This window comes from Agelaius phoeniceus, chromosome 3 (genome assembly GCF_051311805.1).
Source record: "Agelaius phoeniceus isolate bAgePho1 chromosome 3, bAgePho1.hap1, whole genome shotgun sequence".
NCBI lineage: Eukaryota > Metazoa > Chordata > Aves > Passeriformes > Icteridae > Agelaius > Agelaius phoeniceus.
The window spans coordinates 95,721,560-95,738,710 of NC_135267.1; the positions used below are offsets into that span (position 1 = coordinate 95,721,560).

At 35.5% G+C, this 17,151-nt stretch overlaps 1 protein-coding gene across 9 annotated transcripts in view; it reads right to left on the reverse strand.

The window, feature by feature from the left end:
- USH2A (usherin) overlaps positions 1 to 17,151 on the reverse strand; it is a 373,658-nt gene that overhangs the window by 303,116 nt on the left and 53,391 nt on the right. For all 9 annotated transcript variants that reach the window (XR_013181496.1, XM_077175908.1, XM_077175909.1 and 6 more), the window contains 3 exons: positions 11,203 to 11,398; positions 7,301 to 7,942; positions 1,721 to 1,904 (listed from right to left, as the gene is read on the reverse strand). Coding sequence is in view for 8 of the 9 variants with exons in the window: in XM_077175908.1 (XP_077032023.1) it covers positions 1,721 to 1,904; positions 7,301 to 7,942; positions 11,203 to 11,398 (1,022 nt within the window). In the remaining variant the exon portion in view is untranslated. The remainder of the gene's footprint in view (positions 1 to 1,720; positions 1,905 to 7,300; positions 7,943 to 11,202; positions 11,399 to 17,151) is intronic.

The window sequence follows — 17,151 nt, forward strand, 5'->3', positions numbered from 1 at the left end:
CACTTGGAGCAAGGATGGCTTAAATGACCTGGCAACTTTATGGAGAAACAAAAAGCATATTACTCTTTTTATGAAGATATTAACAGTTAAAGAAATGGAATAAAATAGATTAACAAATAAAGACCTGCATTATCATTGTCAGTGGATAAAAGTTTCTGCCTGAGGAACAGAGGTACACTGCCCAAGAAGACAACAATGAAAAGAGAGGCAAGAAAATGCAACGTAAGTTCATCACGTTAATATACAACCAAAGTAGTCTTCAATACTGCCATGAAGATTAACTAGTATTAAGGAATTAAAGCCAATTCAGATTCAAATCCCAGAACTCTAAAAACTTTCTATCCTTACAAGGTCTGGATCTAGATAATTATATTTCCACATTTTGAATCGCAAAACACAGGTTAAAATGCAGGTATTTGAAAGCCAGTATCTAGCTCAGAAAAGCTACTGCTTAGCACAAATGTGCTAAAACTGAGGGGTGAAGGGAGAATCTATTCCAAGTAACTAAAATAAAAAGGTATCATTAATATTAAGGAAAACATATTTCAAAGGCGAACTTTAATATTACACAGTCTTTATTTCTCACCATTAGAAATTACAGGAAGTGAAAATAGGAAGTCCTTATTCCTACAGATTACTTTATGGCTATTAGCAAATGCCTCTGTGACCTGAAACAGTAAAAAATAATTTTAAAAAATCTCCTAATGAGTGACAGTAACATAAAAGTTAAAGTGAAAAATCTGCAGAATAATGTCAAATATATGCAGGATGACATTACTAATCACTGCCTAAAAGCTTGTCTACCCCAAACTAGTTAGGGGAGAGGAGAAGAGGGAGGGGAACATTGTACAGATTTTGCTTTTGCCTGTGGTATGTGAGTTTGGGTTTTTAAAAGGCAAAAATACCAAATATAACAAAACAATTTAACACCATCAATCTGCATGAACATATAATAGCATAAGAGCTGTGCAATCTTTCTGGACAATATTTTAAAAGGAAATTTAGATTGTGAGGACTAAGCAAGAAAGATGATCCTGGAAAAAAAAAGATAGCACAGTTGTTGAAATAACAGTGCACTACACTAAATGTATGTTTTCCCCTTATAATCCAGGGAATCCATGTACCTAAAGACATCAGGCTGCACTAGAAATACAATTTACCTTGTGGCACATAAGAAAATGTTGAAAAAGAATGCACTGCTTCAGAAAAACAAATTTTTAAGAGTCAAGGTGCAGTGAATATTTGTACTGCTTTTACCAAAAGAAATTTGGGAAGTCAGGGATATCTGTAGTTTTCCCCTTCTCTCCCTGCCACCCCCCATTAAATCTTCATGAAATCTTCAATAGCAATCACCAGTTGTAAGAATGGCAAATTACCTGCATTTCAATAGTCAATGTTAAACACGTCAGAAAACAACACACCTTACTGAAGATGCATAGAAAACATAGGGAAACAATTAACAAATTGCTATAACTTAGCCTTATACACCTTTCATGCTGTTACTACTTAAATCCGTAGCAAAATTTCTATTTCCTTCATCTCATGGGAGCACAGGGGATTGTGTAATATATCACATGTAAATCAGAGTGCACACATGAACTCGTAGCAGGATTAACCTACCTAGAACACATCTTTCCATTGTCACTAAACTCTTGACTGAGCCATGAGGAAAAATGTGACAATGAGGTTATAAGTGACCTGTAGAAAAAGAAACACTCACCTCCCTGTGACAGTGTCAAATCCAAAATAAAGGTCTTTGCAGCGTTCACAAGTCCGTCCTGTTACAGAGGCATCTTGGCAACTACATTGGCCAGTGAGTTTATCACAGATCTGATTCACAGAACCAGCTGTGTGGCACAGGCACGGCAGACAGCCAGTGGCGCTGGATGGAGAAAAATAAAAACCTGCAAAAGACAGAGATTTTGAGAATGTTGGTTCTCTCTCTTCATACTCTTAGCCAGTGCAAATTCAAAAACAGGGGGAGTACATTAACATTTCTGTGGGGAAAGACCCAAGGACATGAGAAATACTCATGAATGCAGCCACAAGTGAAGAGACATTCGTCCATTCCAGTCTGAGAGCTCAGCTCTGAAAATGGCCAGCTGCAAACCATAAGAAATGCACCTATCTTCTTAAGAATGTCTCTTCATTTTTCTCAACCAGTGCTTGACTTAATCCTTGAAATAAGATAGAGTTTCTTTGGAAAAACAACATTTGATGAGCATTTCTTATTTATATTTTACTCCTCTTTAACATAGAGCTTGTAACCTACACAAATACTTTCACAGAAACTAAGAAACTGATAAAAGAAAGTTACTGATCTGGTATTAAACAGCTTTCACCCTCAACCCTGTCCTGTCCCTGTATTATTTCAAATTATGAATTTGAGCATTCATTTCACATTTCCCACAGTATGTTCGGTATGATTCTGCTATGCCATATTTCATCCTATTGCACTTACAAGCAATCTTTATTTATGCTGATATTTATCTGTTACTGAAAAATACAGTTAGATACAGTTTATACACCTCTAATCTGGCCATTCAAGAATTTATCCATTATCCACAACCTTACCTGAAGTTCCTAATGAAAGAGCTTTTACATACATTCTCTTAATGATGCTGTTCCACTTGCATAATCTATTTCACAATGTATGGACTTATTTCACTGTAATAATTTCTTTCTGATCAGAAGACAATTCAAGTAATGGCACACTAGTAAAAATATAATTACATAAGTTTCCAAAACATTTTCTATTTTTACCTGATTATTAAGAAATATTTAACTGTTTTGTTCACACAAGTTGGTCTTCTCTTTATTTTTTTTCCCTCCCCCCTCGGAGGAGTACAGTTTATTTAAAATGTAGCAATGCTTGACAGCTCTGCAAAAGATCCTGGTGCCACAGTATTAAGAGACACTAGACAACAACAATGACCTATCTTGGAACATGAATCCTAAAATAGGGCCCTTGATATGAGTTTCTATCTCCCTTAGCTGGTTGCTATTAGTTATTATTGTACAACTTCAATAGAAAAATTTCATCTGCTACTGAGATATGCAGCATTTGCACAGACTTCTCAGACACTTGCCCTCTCTTCACATCAAGTTCAATCAGTAGTTTCTTAGCCATGTTCTCAGCTACTGAATATTTTTTGCTGTCCAATAACTTCCCGATGTCCTGCTTTATAATAAGTAGCCCAAAATTATACTGTAATATGTCATATTGCCCAAGGCCTTATTATTTGTCTTACAAGAGATAGCTCTATATATACACCCCTAGGGTGGTATTCTCTGTCTTTGCAGCAGTGCTGCACTGTGAGTTCATATCCAAATAGCAGAGAAACTAAACAAATTGAAAACATTAGAATTTTACTGCTCAAATCTTTGTTCAAGTTTAGCCTCTGGTCCTCGGTGAGATAAATCTCAAGTGGACAGTGAAGTGATATCAGTCTCCAGTTAACATACATTCGCATCATAAAAAACCACGCTGCTGGCACTTTATTCCAGAGAGGCCCCGAACTGAGGCAGCACAGAGAGCAAATAGCCTGAAGTTATTAGTGAGGCAGCATGTATTATCTCCTGCTGCACTTCTCTGCGCTCTGCAGTGCCCATCCTGTGCATAAATACAGGAGACCATTTCCCAGCAATGTCACTCCTGAGCACAATGAACGACTCCACTCCAAGAGCTGAACAGGAAGGATGGAAACAAGTTGAAGCCTTGGACTCGTGCAGAAGGTCAAAGCACTTCTTCAGGACCCACTTTACAGTTGCAGTAAGTGATAAGCACTCAGGCTAAACCAGGTCCTTGTCCATCTGAAATTTTGCATAGAACTATGATTCCATGATTCCTTTGTATATAGTAACATCTAAGAGAAGTCTATAATGGACAAATTAGCACATCTATAGAAAATAAATTTGTTTTCCCTGAGCAGGATTACAGCATTTACTGCTTTTATCATAGCAGTGAAATCACTAATTATAATCTATACCTTAGTGTTAAACATCCTGGCTCTCCTACAGCCACACTGCCTAAACCACTGCAGAGCAGTGAAGGATTTGGTAGGATATTTTTTATTATAATATTTTAGAAATGCTCTAAAGTTTCTGGACACTACCACAATTACTTTCTTTTACCCAGAAGTAGCAGATAAAGGCAAATTTTTTTTTTTTTAAGTGAGGGATAGGAAAATGAGAAAAATTTCTTTCCCCAACTAATTTGTAAGTAAATTACCATGATCAAATGTAGAGGAAAAAGAGGAAATACAAGATTACAAATTCATACTGTTTGTCATAATTATTATTATTTACTTTCACCACCTAGACTTTGACTCCACCTAGGAAAGAGTAATAACTTAATGCAAGCTTAATTTACAGCAAGGTTAGAAGGGCTCATAAAAGTTGCTTTATGAAGGATCCACTGTTGTATAATAGAGCCAATTTCCAATTTTAAGACAGCCACTGCAAATCTCTCTGAGATCTATGTATGTAACTAGTATTATGCTTATTCTTTTGCAGATTTTTTTCCAATTCAACCATAATTGATCACATTTGTCAATCAAACACACTTTTCAAAAGGAAGAATGAAAGTCATAGCAAAGTATTCCGCTTCTCTTTTTTAATCATCCTCTTAGCATTTCTCCCGCTGTATAGAGAAGGAACACATGACCAATTCCTTAGCACTTTTACATCCTTACCATCTATGGCAGTAATACTCATTTCTTAACCACAGGCTGGGCTTCAAAATGCAGTTACCCACAGCAGCAATGCTGTCACAAGACAATTCACATTCTTCTGGCCATGAGAGGCAGTATGTGCACAAAGCCTCAGTACTGGTGCACAGACACACATTCTACATGTTCCATTACATCTTTTCCCTACTATGTAGCATTCTATGCAAACCTGTGGCTATGGAGTAAAGAACTTACAAAACAAAATGTCTTTTTACAGCTTTGCTGCTCTTGTAACAAAATCCAAGACCTGTGTTGAACAGGATTTGTATGGCACAAATCCCACTCAGCCACATTGTTCCAGAATGAGGCATGGACAAAATGCTCACAACAATTTGGGGGTTGAAGAGAACCTGTGTTTTGACCACTGCAGCCTAGGACATCTCAAAAGCAAGTTTCTGTACAAGGTAAAGCTGCTCTTTCATTTTGTTTCAAGCTAGAATCAAGTATTCCTTTCTTTGCATACACTATAAGTTTAAAGAAAAAATAAATGTACAGCAATCTACCAAAATGTTACTTGTAAGAAAACAAAACAGAAAACAGGAGGTCATGGATACAGCCTAACAGATGAAACATATGGCTGAATGTGCCAAAAAGTGCTTTAAGAAAAACAATCTCCTTATAAAACAATTTCCAAAAGCTACAACCAGTCTGATCTTTTCTCAATTGGCAACTCTTTCTGCATTAAGATTTTGGTAACTGCTGAAAACTTCTCGGATTTTATCAAAGCACATAAAAGATATGCTGCACTGGGACATTATTTTAAATGCCACTTACCTTCTGTCATAAATTTGAAATGTCCCAACAGATGCAGAAATCCTCAGTATGTTTTCAGGGCTGCCAATATTAACTAATTTGTGTGTGCTTTAATTAGGCTGTGTTGGCTACATATACATTTGGAGTACATTTTCTTATACATCTGGAGTACCTTTTCTTATCTTTGTCCCAAAGATAAGGAAAAAAAGCCATAGGACATGTCTAAATACTTGAAACCAATTAAAATCTTCTATATTTCTATATAGAAGACTTTTTATTGTCTTCCCTGGTCAGGAGAAAAATCTCTTTTGGCACATTCTAACAAAGACTATTTACATAAAAGTTAGAAATATTAAACATCTAAATAAGCTCTGACTAAAACAGCAAAAATATCACAGCTCACTGTGCTCTACTAAGAGCAATACAGTACTTCTACAAAAATAGGAATTTACACTTTCACCTGCAGCAGAGAGCTCAGTGCTCAGCACATACATGCCTAAAGCTATTAGTTAGAAAATTCAAAAATAATACTTACACAAATACTTTTTTTAATTATTTCTCTTTTTACCAGGAACTATTGTGGGACTATTCCTCTGAGTGCCATGTAAGCTTTTCTACAAACCAGCCTGTTCACACTATCAATTAAACCTTTTTAAACCATTTAGTTCTGCATAAACCCTGGCCTTTCTTTTCCAAGGACAAGGGCGGTCACTGACTCAGGGAGCCTTGACATCACTCCTCTGCCGATCTCTGATTAAGTGGCTGCTACAGAGGGTTAGCAGGTCAAATAGCACTGGAGGAGGAACTAAGAAAAACAGAATGCTGCCTTATTTATTAGTATATGTACCTAAAATAATTTAAATGAAAGCATTTTAAAAAATACTTAATGGAGGTTAAGCAGCTTTTTTAACCTCTGTTCAAATTATTGAATGGCATATTAAAACCAATGGAGCTATAATGTACCTTTTAATGTGAGCTGCTACTTGAATAAATTGCATATGTATTTAATTTGAACTAAATCTATCTGCTTAATATTATGATGAAGGGTAGGTTAACGTTACCTATAGTTTCACTTTACCCACCTACTTTTTAAAAAAAACCCATTGAAATATAACTACAGAGCTCGCCACTTACCATGAACTTTTAAACTCTGTTTAAAAATATGGCACAAAATCTTGAACAAATATGTAGCAAACAGCAAATATCACCTTCTTGTAGGGCCAAACTGTAAGCAGTCCTTGTGCAAGCCAGAACAACCCCAACACAGCAAGGCAGGTGAATGCTTTCTAAGTGGCATGTTTGCCAGCCTCATCAAAGTTTAAGCAACCATCTCTGTGCCCCCTGCCATGCTCAGCTTTATGCATGAAGTGCCCTTCCTGAAGAGCATGCACTCTGCCTTCCAAATCCACATTTTTCATTATGAGGATAGCTGCTGTTCATTAGATTATGCCAATTTACTTCTTATTCAGGGACTGGGACATGATTATTCGTATATTTTCTCAATATCTAGAAGTAGCCTAACCTTATTTTGGACATGTTGAAACTGAAACACAAATTATACAAATTATATCTGAAAATAGAATAAATATTAGGTGGTGATTAGGAAAATAATGCTTCCTTCTCACTCACACAGTTAGGAAGAAACAGAAAAATAATTATATATATATATATATATATATATATATAATATGACATAAATATATGTCAGAGACATGTCAGACATGAAGCTGTCCAAACACATACTAAAAACTGTAAAAAATGATAAATAACAAAGCAAAACTTACTACATCAAATTGATTGTCTTTCTGTTCCCTTACCTGGTTTACACTCATCACACCTCCTCCCCTGGCGCTGAGGCAGACAGACACACTGCCCAGAAAGGTGGTCACAAGCTGTTCCTGCCAACGTGCCCAGAGCGTCACAGTGGCAGGGCTGGCAGCCGCGGGCGTTGCTCATGCTGAGGTTGTACGTCTGCAGCATGCACTGACTGCACCGAGGGCCAGTCACACCAGCTTTGCAAGGACATTGTCCTGTCGCTTTGTCACAAAGCAGAGAGCCATTTACTGTCCCTGCCTTCTCGCAGTTACATGGCAGACAAAGGAAGGAGTGACCTTTCTGCACTCTGTGGTACCCATCCAGGCACTCATCGCAGCGCCTTCCCCCGATATTTGGTTTACACGCACATTGCCCCGTCCTCGGGTCGCACGTGGTTCCCGAAATGGACCCTGCGGCATCACATTCACAAGCCTTACAACCAGTTACATCCAGCCCATAAAAGTTGTCCACGCAGGTGTCACAGAGAAGCCCTTTCACTCGTTCTTTACAATTGCACTGTCCGGAGAGAGGGTTGCAGAATTGGCTCACTGAGCCGTGGCTGTTGCACCAACAAGGCTCACATCCATCTTCATTAGAATATCTGAGAGCTTTAAATCCAAAATTGCAACTATCACACCTCAGGCCTGGAAAAAGAAAAGGAATTAATAAAAAAACCCCAAATCTTAAAAGCTATTAATTTCATTTTTTAAAAGTGTAAGTATACTACAATGAAATAAAATAAAAGAAAGGGAGGATTGATTCTTCGCCAGCATAATTAACAGGAGTGACGAGGCTGCACAGATCAATTGAATAACTGTGGCATCCCAAAAATCTGTTTACTTTTCCAATCTTCAGAAGCAATGCGTATCTGCTGGCATCTTACTACAATTTAAGATAGTTCTGCAAGAGATGCTTTGTAACATTTCTAAGACAAAGCAGAATTAATCTCTTTGTCCCCCAGAACAGCACCTGTTGCACAATCAATGCCTATGTGAACTCTTCACCCTATACTGCAGAAATGCAATACACAGAGAATTGCACTAGGCTCACAATCTGTTCTTATAATAGATTTATATATTGTATTAAAAACATTAAATATACACTGAGACAGCACAAGTTAGACTAACTATAACAAATTATTTGCTTAACACCATACTTCAGTTTTATCATTGATTGCATTTATGTTAGTCTTTATTGTTAGCCCTTACAGAAAGCAGAAAATGTTTTCCATAATCCAAAATGAAATATTTTTATCTAAATGTATGATTTAGTTAACTCCTGCAGTACATTAAAATATAAACTGTTTTCTTCATGCTTCCTCCTGTAGTTTTATTAGCTTTGTTTTCAAAGTCAATGCTTGCTTTATCCCTGCCCCAAGGGAAGGCATTTATATGTTAGTTTATATAATGTACATTACAAGAAAGCAAACTAGATTATTATACGAAAAATGCAAATTCAGTTACATATTTTTCCCTTACAGAGGGAAAATCCTTCACTATGAAGCTGTGACTTAATTGTTTCATATAGGAAAATATAAATACAATCCTCTAGCAAAATACTGTCATCATCTTAAAAAAATACAAAATCATACAAAAATACACCTAGCAACTTACATGTAGAAAAATAAAACTAAAAATGGTAGGGAATGAATTATATATATATGGATAAAAACTCAAAATCTCCAACAGAAGGCGAGTTCCTTTAACAGTGATGAATGACTCACCTAAGGCATATCATTTAATTTCAATAAGGAAAATAAAAAAGGACCACTATTGCTGCAAATTTTAAAAATAACTGTATTGTTAACAAGAATTATGACTCATTTTGAACTATTAAAATTGGTCTACATGGATTCATATCATATCAGTTTTTAAAATATGCGCAGTGCTTATTTGAATATGCCATACATATTCCTGACAGGTAATCTATTCCTAACGATACTGAGGAAGGCCTACAGGGCATCACATTCAATGTTAACAAGTACAGGGGAGTTAGCACGCTTGGCATTTAATTCACATTCTTCTACCTTTTTATTCTAGATGAATGACCTACTTTAATAAAATTATTGGTGCTAATGTATTTTACTGGTGATAGAATCATTAGTAAGATTTAACAGTTGTGTTAACTCTAACAGTTCATGTTTCATAACATTGCAGTCCATAGTTGCATTTTTCTGTTATTGTGTTTGTTTAAATAGATGAAAATGGCAACAGACAGATTGCTCTAAAAACCAATTTAGAAATCCAAAGAGGAAAGTCCCCTGGTAAAGTTTGCTGCACACGTTTCAATATGCAGAAGCTTATTTACAATTGGTTTGGAAAACAAAACAAAAAAAAAAATAGAATCTAGTCTGGAAAGAATTAGATCTTTATCCTGCAAACAAACACTTGCATAAGTACAACCCCCCATCATAGCTACAGATAAGTACAGAAAGCATAGATCCACACTTGCCTTTTTTTTTTTTTAACAACTATTTCAGTGAAAATAAAAACAGTTCTTAATGTTTTCATCAAGGGGAGAAAATATAATATGTAGATAACCAAACACATGAGAACCAGACTGTGAATTTCTTGTCTGCCAAACTGCCACCGAATTAAGAAGTGTTTTCACAGGTTCAAACATAAAATGCGGGCAATGAATATATAATTAAGAATGCTCTGAAGTCCTTTTTCTTGAAGGTAGAAAAAGGGTTTAAGATGCACAGAGGTTTTCTACTCTTGGCATCCTTTCTTTGTATGAAAAATACAGCATTCCGCAGGAAAAAGGACTGAAACTGTTCAGGCTTCAATCTGTTTAGAGCTATTTTCATTATTTGTTGTTATTCTACATTTTCTTCTAATTTCCAAAAGCAACAAAGACAACATTACAAATGAGTCAACATTCACAAGTGAGGGTATATATAATATCAAATACATTAACATGTACTTGAACATTATTAATGCAACCCAGAACCTGGTTAGGGTGAGGAAAAAATAGATTACTAATTCTGTTAATAACAAAGCAGAAGAGGAATTTTTCTTTTTGCGACATATGTATAGTCTGAGACATGTACAGTTCCCATGCAAGGCTCACTTTATCAGGAAATTCTCCTTGCATAATATTCCCATACATCAACATTTCAAAGTGTATTATATATACTGTGTATTTTGGGCACTTGATAAATTTTGTCCTTATGTGGCTGTGGCTCCCCTCAAATATGCTGGAAGTAATAAATTGCTATAATCAAATCTAATTTCTGAAAAATACCTGTGGGAGTAACAAACAAAAAAGCACGTCTTGTAAAAAAAATGATAAATAACACAGAAGGTAGCAGTTTATTATAATCAGCTTGGCATTGAATTACAAAATTAAAATTATGTGGCCCTTGATAACTAACCCTAGCTATGTACATGATCTGTGGAATTATGTTGACTTATTTTGCATTTCATAGGAACAGTTCAAAGAAATATAATAGAAAAAAATTGATAGATTTATCACAAAGGACCCTGTAGCACAGAATATTTTGAGAAAAAAATCCATTTATTTTGGTCTATTAAGAAAACTAGCATGGAAGCGGTTTGCTTAGAACTCATTAAGTACAAAACATGTTGAAAAAGTGCTAATTTCCTAAAAGAAACATCTACACAGTAAGCAAATTACATTATTTCTGTGACTTATTAGTATGGAGCTATGTAAGCTAACATAGCTATGCCATAAAGAAACTTCTAAAGGGTTGATTAAACTAAGCTTCAAGCTGTAGTTTGACAGAATTATTAAATTAATAATTTTTCAACAGTTAATTTCATTCATTTTTGCAATCTGCCTTCAGCAAAGAAGCTTTCTATACCTTTCATTTAGAAACCAAGTGTGTTTTATTTCCAGAGAAAACAAGAAAAATGGCTCTGAACTCTCGCATTTCACATACCAATAACATTTGCTTTGCACTTGCACTGTCCTGAATTTTGGTGACAGGTAATATCTCCATTGACTGTCCCAGAGGTATTACAGTTACAGGGACTGCAGCCATCAGGGTTTGACTGTTGCAGATTGTAGAATCCTTCCTGGCACTGATTGCATTGTCTGCCAGACACATGTCTCTTACAATTACACTGGCCTCCAATCTAGAAAGATACAAAATATTATAGAATGATGAACATATCTATTTTTAGATGATACATTCATTAGCAACAAGAATGGGAGTGCGAGTTGGGGGGAGAAAAAATTTTAAATGGAACAGAAAGAAAAAATAGGCCTGTGAGCATTTTTTATTCGTTAAGAGAGAGGAAAAAAGAGAAATATTGAACAAAGTGTAACTATTCGACTTTTAAATAGAGTTTAAAAGCCCTGTTCTTTCAAAACAGAAGGGAAAAAGAAGTGAGCAAACAATGCAGCCGTATTTACAATCTGGACAGAGAACCTGCAAAAAATATTTACAAAATTGCATTGTAGATATGGTGACTTCTATTAAAAGGAATAATTTTTTCAATCACAGTTACCATAAAGAACTATCATCTTTCAAAGCTCAAGTTCTTCCTTTTTTGTTCTGACCATATGCTTATTTATTTTAGTGAAAATGTTAGTTAAATAAGAATGAAGCAAAATTGAAGGTTTTCTTTTTTTATTACTCATCCAAGGTACATTTCCTCTCCCTGTAGTGAAGGATGTCGTCCAACAGTTCAGCAGCTGAAACCCTCTCCCTCTTTTCTTGGTTCAGCTGGGATCCAAACCATTCCACTTCAGTGGGGGTATGTAAAGGTCCTCACCCTCTCCCTAAAAGTGTAGCTTTGCTATTCAGAAGGAGTTGACACGTCCTTTGTTATGCCTGGACCTAGTCTGGGAGTACTCATATCTTGTGCAAGATTAAAGGGGTCCTGAAAAGCTACCTCAGTTTCAAACCTCTGAAAGCCAGGGAAAAGCTCTCTACATTCATCACTTTCCAATATGGTGGGGAAGCCAACCACAGGGAAAGGGCAACACCACAGGGATGGAGAAACAGAGACATCGGTTAATGCACAAAATAAAAACAATCCTAGGGAGTCAAAGCAACACAGACATGGGAATTGGCAAAAGGTTTGGGATTCATGATCAAGGAACAAAAACTAACTTTCCTAACTGAAGTGTTCTAGGAAATGCAGAAATAAAGAAACTGTGTTATAAGGAATTTTTTTTGGCTCAGTCCAAATTTTCTTTGGGTCAGTTTACTTTTTTCAGTGCAAATATTTAAAATACATAAAAGCACAATAATTCAAAACCAGTATTCACCTATGACATCAACAACTGTAGTTCAATGTACTTTGCTTTTAATTAGCTACTGAAACAAAAATTTCTGTTAACAGCTGCCTTTTTCATCTTTAATCCATGAGTCAAGCAAAGCTGAAACAACAGGAGAGACAAAGCTACTGGCAAGTTCCAATTAAATACTATCATCATACCCTCAAATCTAAAATGAAGTTCTAAGCTTTATTAATACTAAATAGAGTATTTCAACATCTAAAAGTAAATTCTCAGTGCAGGAACTATTGAATAAAAGTTAAGAGAAGTATATACTACAACCCTTTCCTCATAAAAGGATTCTGTAGTCCATAAAATCTCTTTAATATGACTTCTTGATAGAGATCTATTACTGATGTATCAGCCTTATTTTTCAGGAAGATGTAGATATTAGAAAGGCAGGACAACAGCAAGTATGAGAAGAGTTAAAAGACCACAATAGCAGAAAACACAGCAACAAGGATTTTCAAGTTAATTCCCTTTTAGACTAGATTTGATCTAGATATTTAGTGTATTATAAGAGACCCAGTCATGCATCACAGCCATTCATCAGAGAACTCACATGTGAAAAGCAACTCTGAGTTTAATCCTAAATGAAGAAAAATACCCAACTTAATGCCTAACTGTAAAAGAAAAATTTTTGTGCTCATGATCGCAGCATACCCAGGTTACACAACAGCACTCAACTCATACGCAAAAAAACTTTGAAGTTACTCCAAAAGCTACTACAGGAAGGAAAGTATTACATGTGAAATTTCATCTTAAATAAGTGAAAGAAAGATGAAACTAGGATAGCTAAATAAGAGAGGATAGCCACTACCAAATGTTACAAACTAGAATAAGGTAACACAAAAATAAGCATTTAACAAGCAACATGCCTAAAGCATGAAGGAAAAAAAATAGAATTTCAGAAACAAAGGAAGACTACCTGAGAATCAGGGCAATAAATAATTAAGTGGTATGATTAGCAGATTCACAGTGCACATCGGAACACTTCACTAAAAAGAGAAATGCAACATCAGTAACAGGCTATCCAGAGGGGATGTGGAATCTTTATACCTAGAGGTATCAAGATTTATCCAGACAAAATCATGACTGACTGGATATAGCACTGACAACAATTCTGCTTGGAGGAGAGCAGATGACCAACTAATGCTTTTATGATTATGTGTAGCATTCAGGAAAGAGAACCACAGCAGAGATCACAGAGGAAATCTTCCACAGCTCTTCACTATGAAAGAGGTGCTACCTTTCTATATCAGGAATGATTTTTAAGACTGATTAAAAACCAAGAGGTCAGAAGAAAAATATTTTAGCAAAATCTCATCTGTTGAAAAGTGACTGCACGTAAGACTCAAGTTCTAGATGAAACAAAACATAACATTACTGAAATACCTAATAATTGCTTAAATCAACACCAGTAAAAGAGGAATAAAATTATGTCATTCTCCTTAAAAGGCTGTAAGGAAGTTTCTGAGATCTACATTCTAATAGGCTTTTTTTTATTATTACTGTACATTCTATTAGAAATTTAAATTCTATATTGGAAAAGATTGGTACTTTTTTCCCAAAAGGAAATCATGCTACATGATACTACTGCATTTCTTTAAGTCAGCAATATCTTAATATATCACATACATTGAACCAAACGCATGATCAAAAACTCAAATTAATTTCTACATCAAGAGGTACAAACTTAATGCCTGGGAAAAACCAACACTGACTACAGGTAGACAGTGATACATCCAAAATTAGCTATTACCACTCAAGAAAGAAGCTGTTAAAGCTGCTCCATTTCCCCTACAAATCATTTGGAAGCTCTGAAGCAGTTAAAAAGGCAATAGGAATACTGTGATTATCAATAAAAGAACTGAAAATTACACAGGAAATCTCATTTTGTCATAAAAATCTGTTTTGTATCAACATTTTACATAATTTGTGTATCTGGTTACCCTCTGTAAAATAAAAAGAGGTCACAGAGTGAGTAGAATAAGCAAAGATAAAAATGAAAAGAGACTAAAAACTATACCATTTGGAAATAAAGGACCGAAATGAAGGAGGGAATACATGGCTACAGAATCATGAGTCTCTTACTGAATGAATACTCTTTTTTTTCCTCGAGTTATAAGACAGAACACCAAGGAAATTCTAAGGAAGTAAACTTAAAGGAGTTACTTGCTTAAAAAATTTAGTTAGATTAATACCATACGTGGACACCAAACATGTGGCTACTCAGATGAAATCCTGAGTTTAGCTCAGGTAGCCCTAAACCTATAAATAATTGAACTCTAAAAAAGCACATCACAGCAGGATCACACTTCTGGAAATCAGAGAAGATACTGTGCTTGATTAGTCTTATATCATACAGCAGAGCTGTCCTGATCCTGAATACCTGGAAGCCCAGGGCTAATTGTGACAAAGCTTAGGTATTTCCAGATGCCACAAGTGAAACATGTAGATTACTAAGTGCTAAAAGAAGCAAAGAATACCAGGATCTTCAGCATAATTGGGTGTCAAGCTATTAGAAGGAGCAGTAATTTTCATCACACACACTTGCAGAAAATGTACATCCCCAAACTTTATTATAACAGGGTGGAAAAAACTGATGCTTGAAAAATAACTATAAATCTTCAAATGAGTGACAAATATCTGGCCAACTTAAAAAATTTAAATTTTTTCCAGGAACCAGCCAACAAAACCATTTGCAGATCTCCCTGTAAAAAGAGTATTTGGGCTTAATCTGAGAAGAATTTTATTTAAAAATTAGAAATATAGAAAAACAGTATATTTAATTTCTCTGTACAGACAGAGAAGCACCAAAATAATTTGTGAAATGCTTGGCAATGAATACTGTTTCAAAGAAGCTGAACAAGCTGATAAATGTTTGTAATGCTGCAGAAATAGGTGTACCACAGGTTATAACATGGAAATCTACATCAAAATGGGGAGAACAAACTATTTCAATAGCTACATAAAAATCCAAGTAAATTACAAAGGAAAAAGGCTTTTTTTTTGTATCATTATTATTTCTGTAAATCTAGCTTACTCCAGAAACTATGGAATCATTGAAAATATTGGTAGCAATGAATATCTAAAGAGTTTGTTAACCAGAATTTCACCAGTTGGTCACTGGAAATATTACTGAAACTTCCCCCCTTCCCCAATTCAAGTGTTATCTGCCATTTAAAGAAAAGTATTTCAATTTTCTATGACCAATGCTGGTTACAGAAGAGCAGAAACGAATCTATTCTACTGTTACTTATGCCTGAGAAGTCTGGTTCTGACCCAAATAGTCAGCAGACACAAACAGACTGTGTATTAACATGACCATCTTGGTACTAAATCACTGATGGAAAATATCTGACTGGATTGTTCACTCTGGAAATTAACCTGGCTGAGCATTACTACCAAGTGGTGGTGTTTCTTGGGACCTCATAATTACAATTGTTATTTGATACAGAAAATCACTGATGCTGAGTTCACATGTATCCCTTGTGTCATTTATAATTTACGTGCAAAATACACATTATTCTTATATCCTCGAGTGTATACAGTTACAAACAGAATGCCAGCAACCTTCTCCTGCCTAAACCACAGCTGCAGACTTGTCCTTAATCAGGAATCCAACTACTTAATGTTTCTAAATTTTATGTATACTGAGCAGTTCACTGCTTTAGACTCTTACGATACCACTCTTCAACTGGGGGACACTTTAACACATTACATCTAGAATGACAAATTCAAAGTGAAGCCTGTTCAGCAACCCTCCTGCTACTAGACTGATAGGCGGACTTAAAAAGAGATTTAAACACCCAGGACAAAGGGTGACATATTCCAAAGAATTGCCTTAATTGTTCACTAGATTACAGCAAACTGTTTAACCATAGCACTCACCTAGTAGATATTCAACATGTACATATCATAGTATCAGAAATGTAACTTCTGACTATTTGAACTCTTGTTGGCCATACATATTCTTATACAATAAAATGCAATTTGCTGGAAAAATCATTTGCCTAAGCCTTTCTGAAAGTTAAAATCAACTCCTTTGTCTTGGATATGCTTGTAATTTCAAATTGCTATCCTTTGGTGCCTGTAACAGAAGCAATATAGTGTCAAAAACATATAATCAGACAGTCTCTCCAATTCTGGACAATAATGCAATATGAGGCTGGATATTAATAAAGAAAAAAAACTGACATTTGAAGTTTCTTTTTCCAAAGTTAACTTCTGGTTTTGAAGCCCAAAAACTCCTGAAAAAAAATAACATTTTATAGTTAGCCAAGTCATTACTAATTTCAATTATTTACTTCTACCACAACAGAAGTACCTTCCCTTGACCCTCTGCAAGTTTCAGGGTGTTGCAAGACTCAGCAGTATATTGGTCTGGCATGAAATTCTGCCATCACCAATTTTGCAATTGACTGGTACCAGTCTCAATGTTCTGCCTTTCTGATATAAATGGTAATCATGTATTTCTCACTATCTTCTTACTTGAGGCAAATCTGGCAAGGACCCCAGCATCCAGTTGTCTGCAGTCTCAGGAAGGGGAAGCAAGGGGCTTGAGGTTTTCTTTTCCTTTCCTCCAGTTTAGGAAATGAGA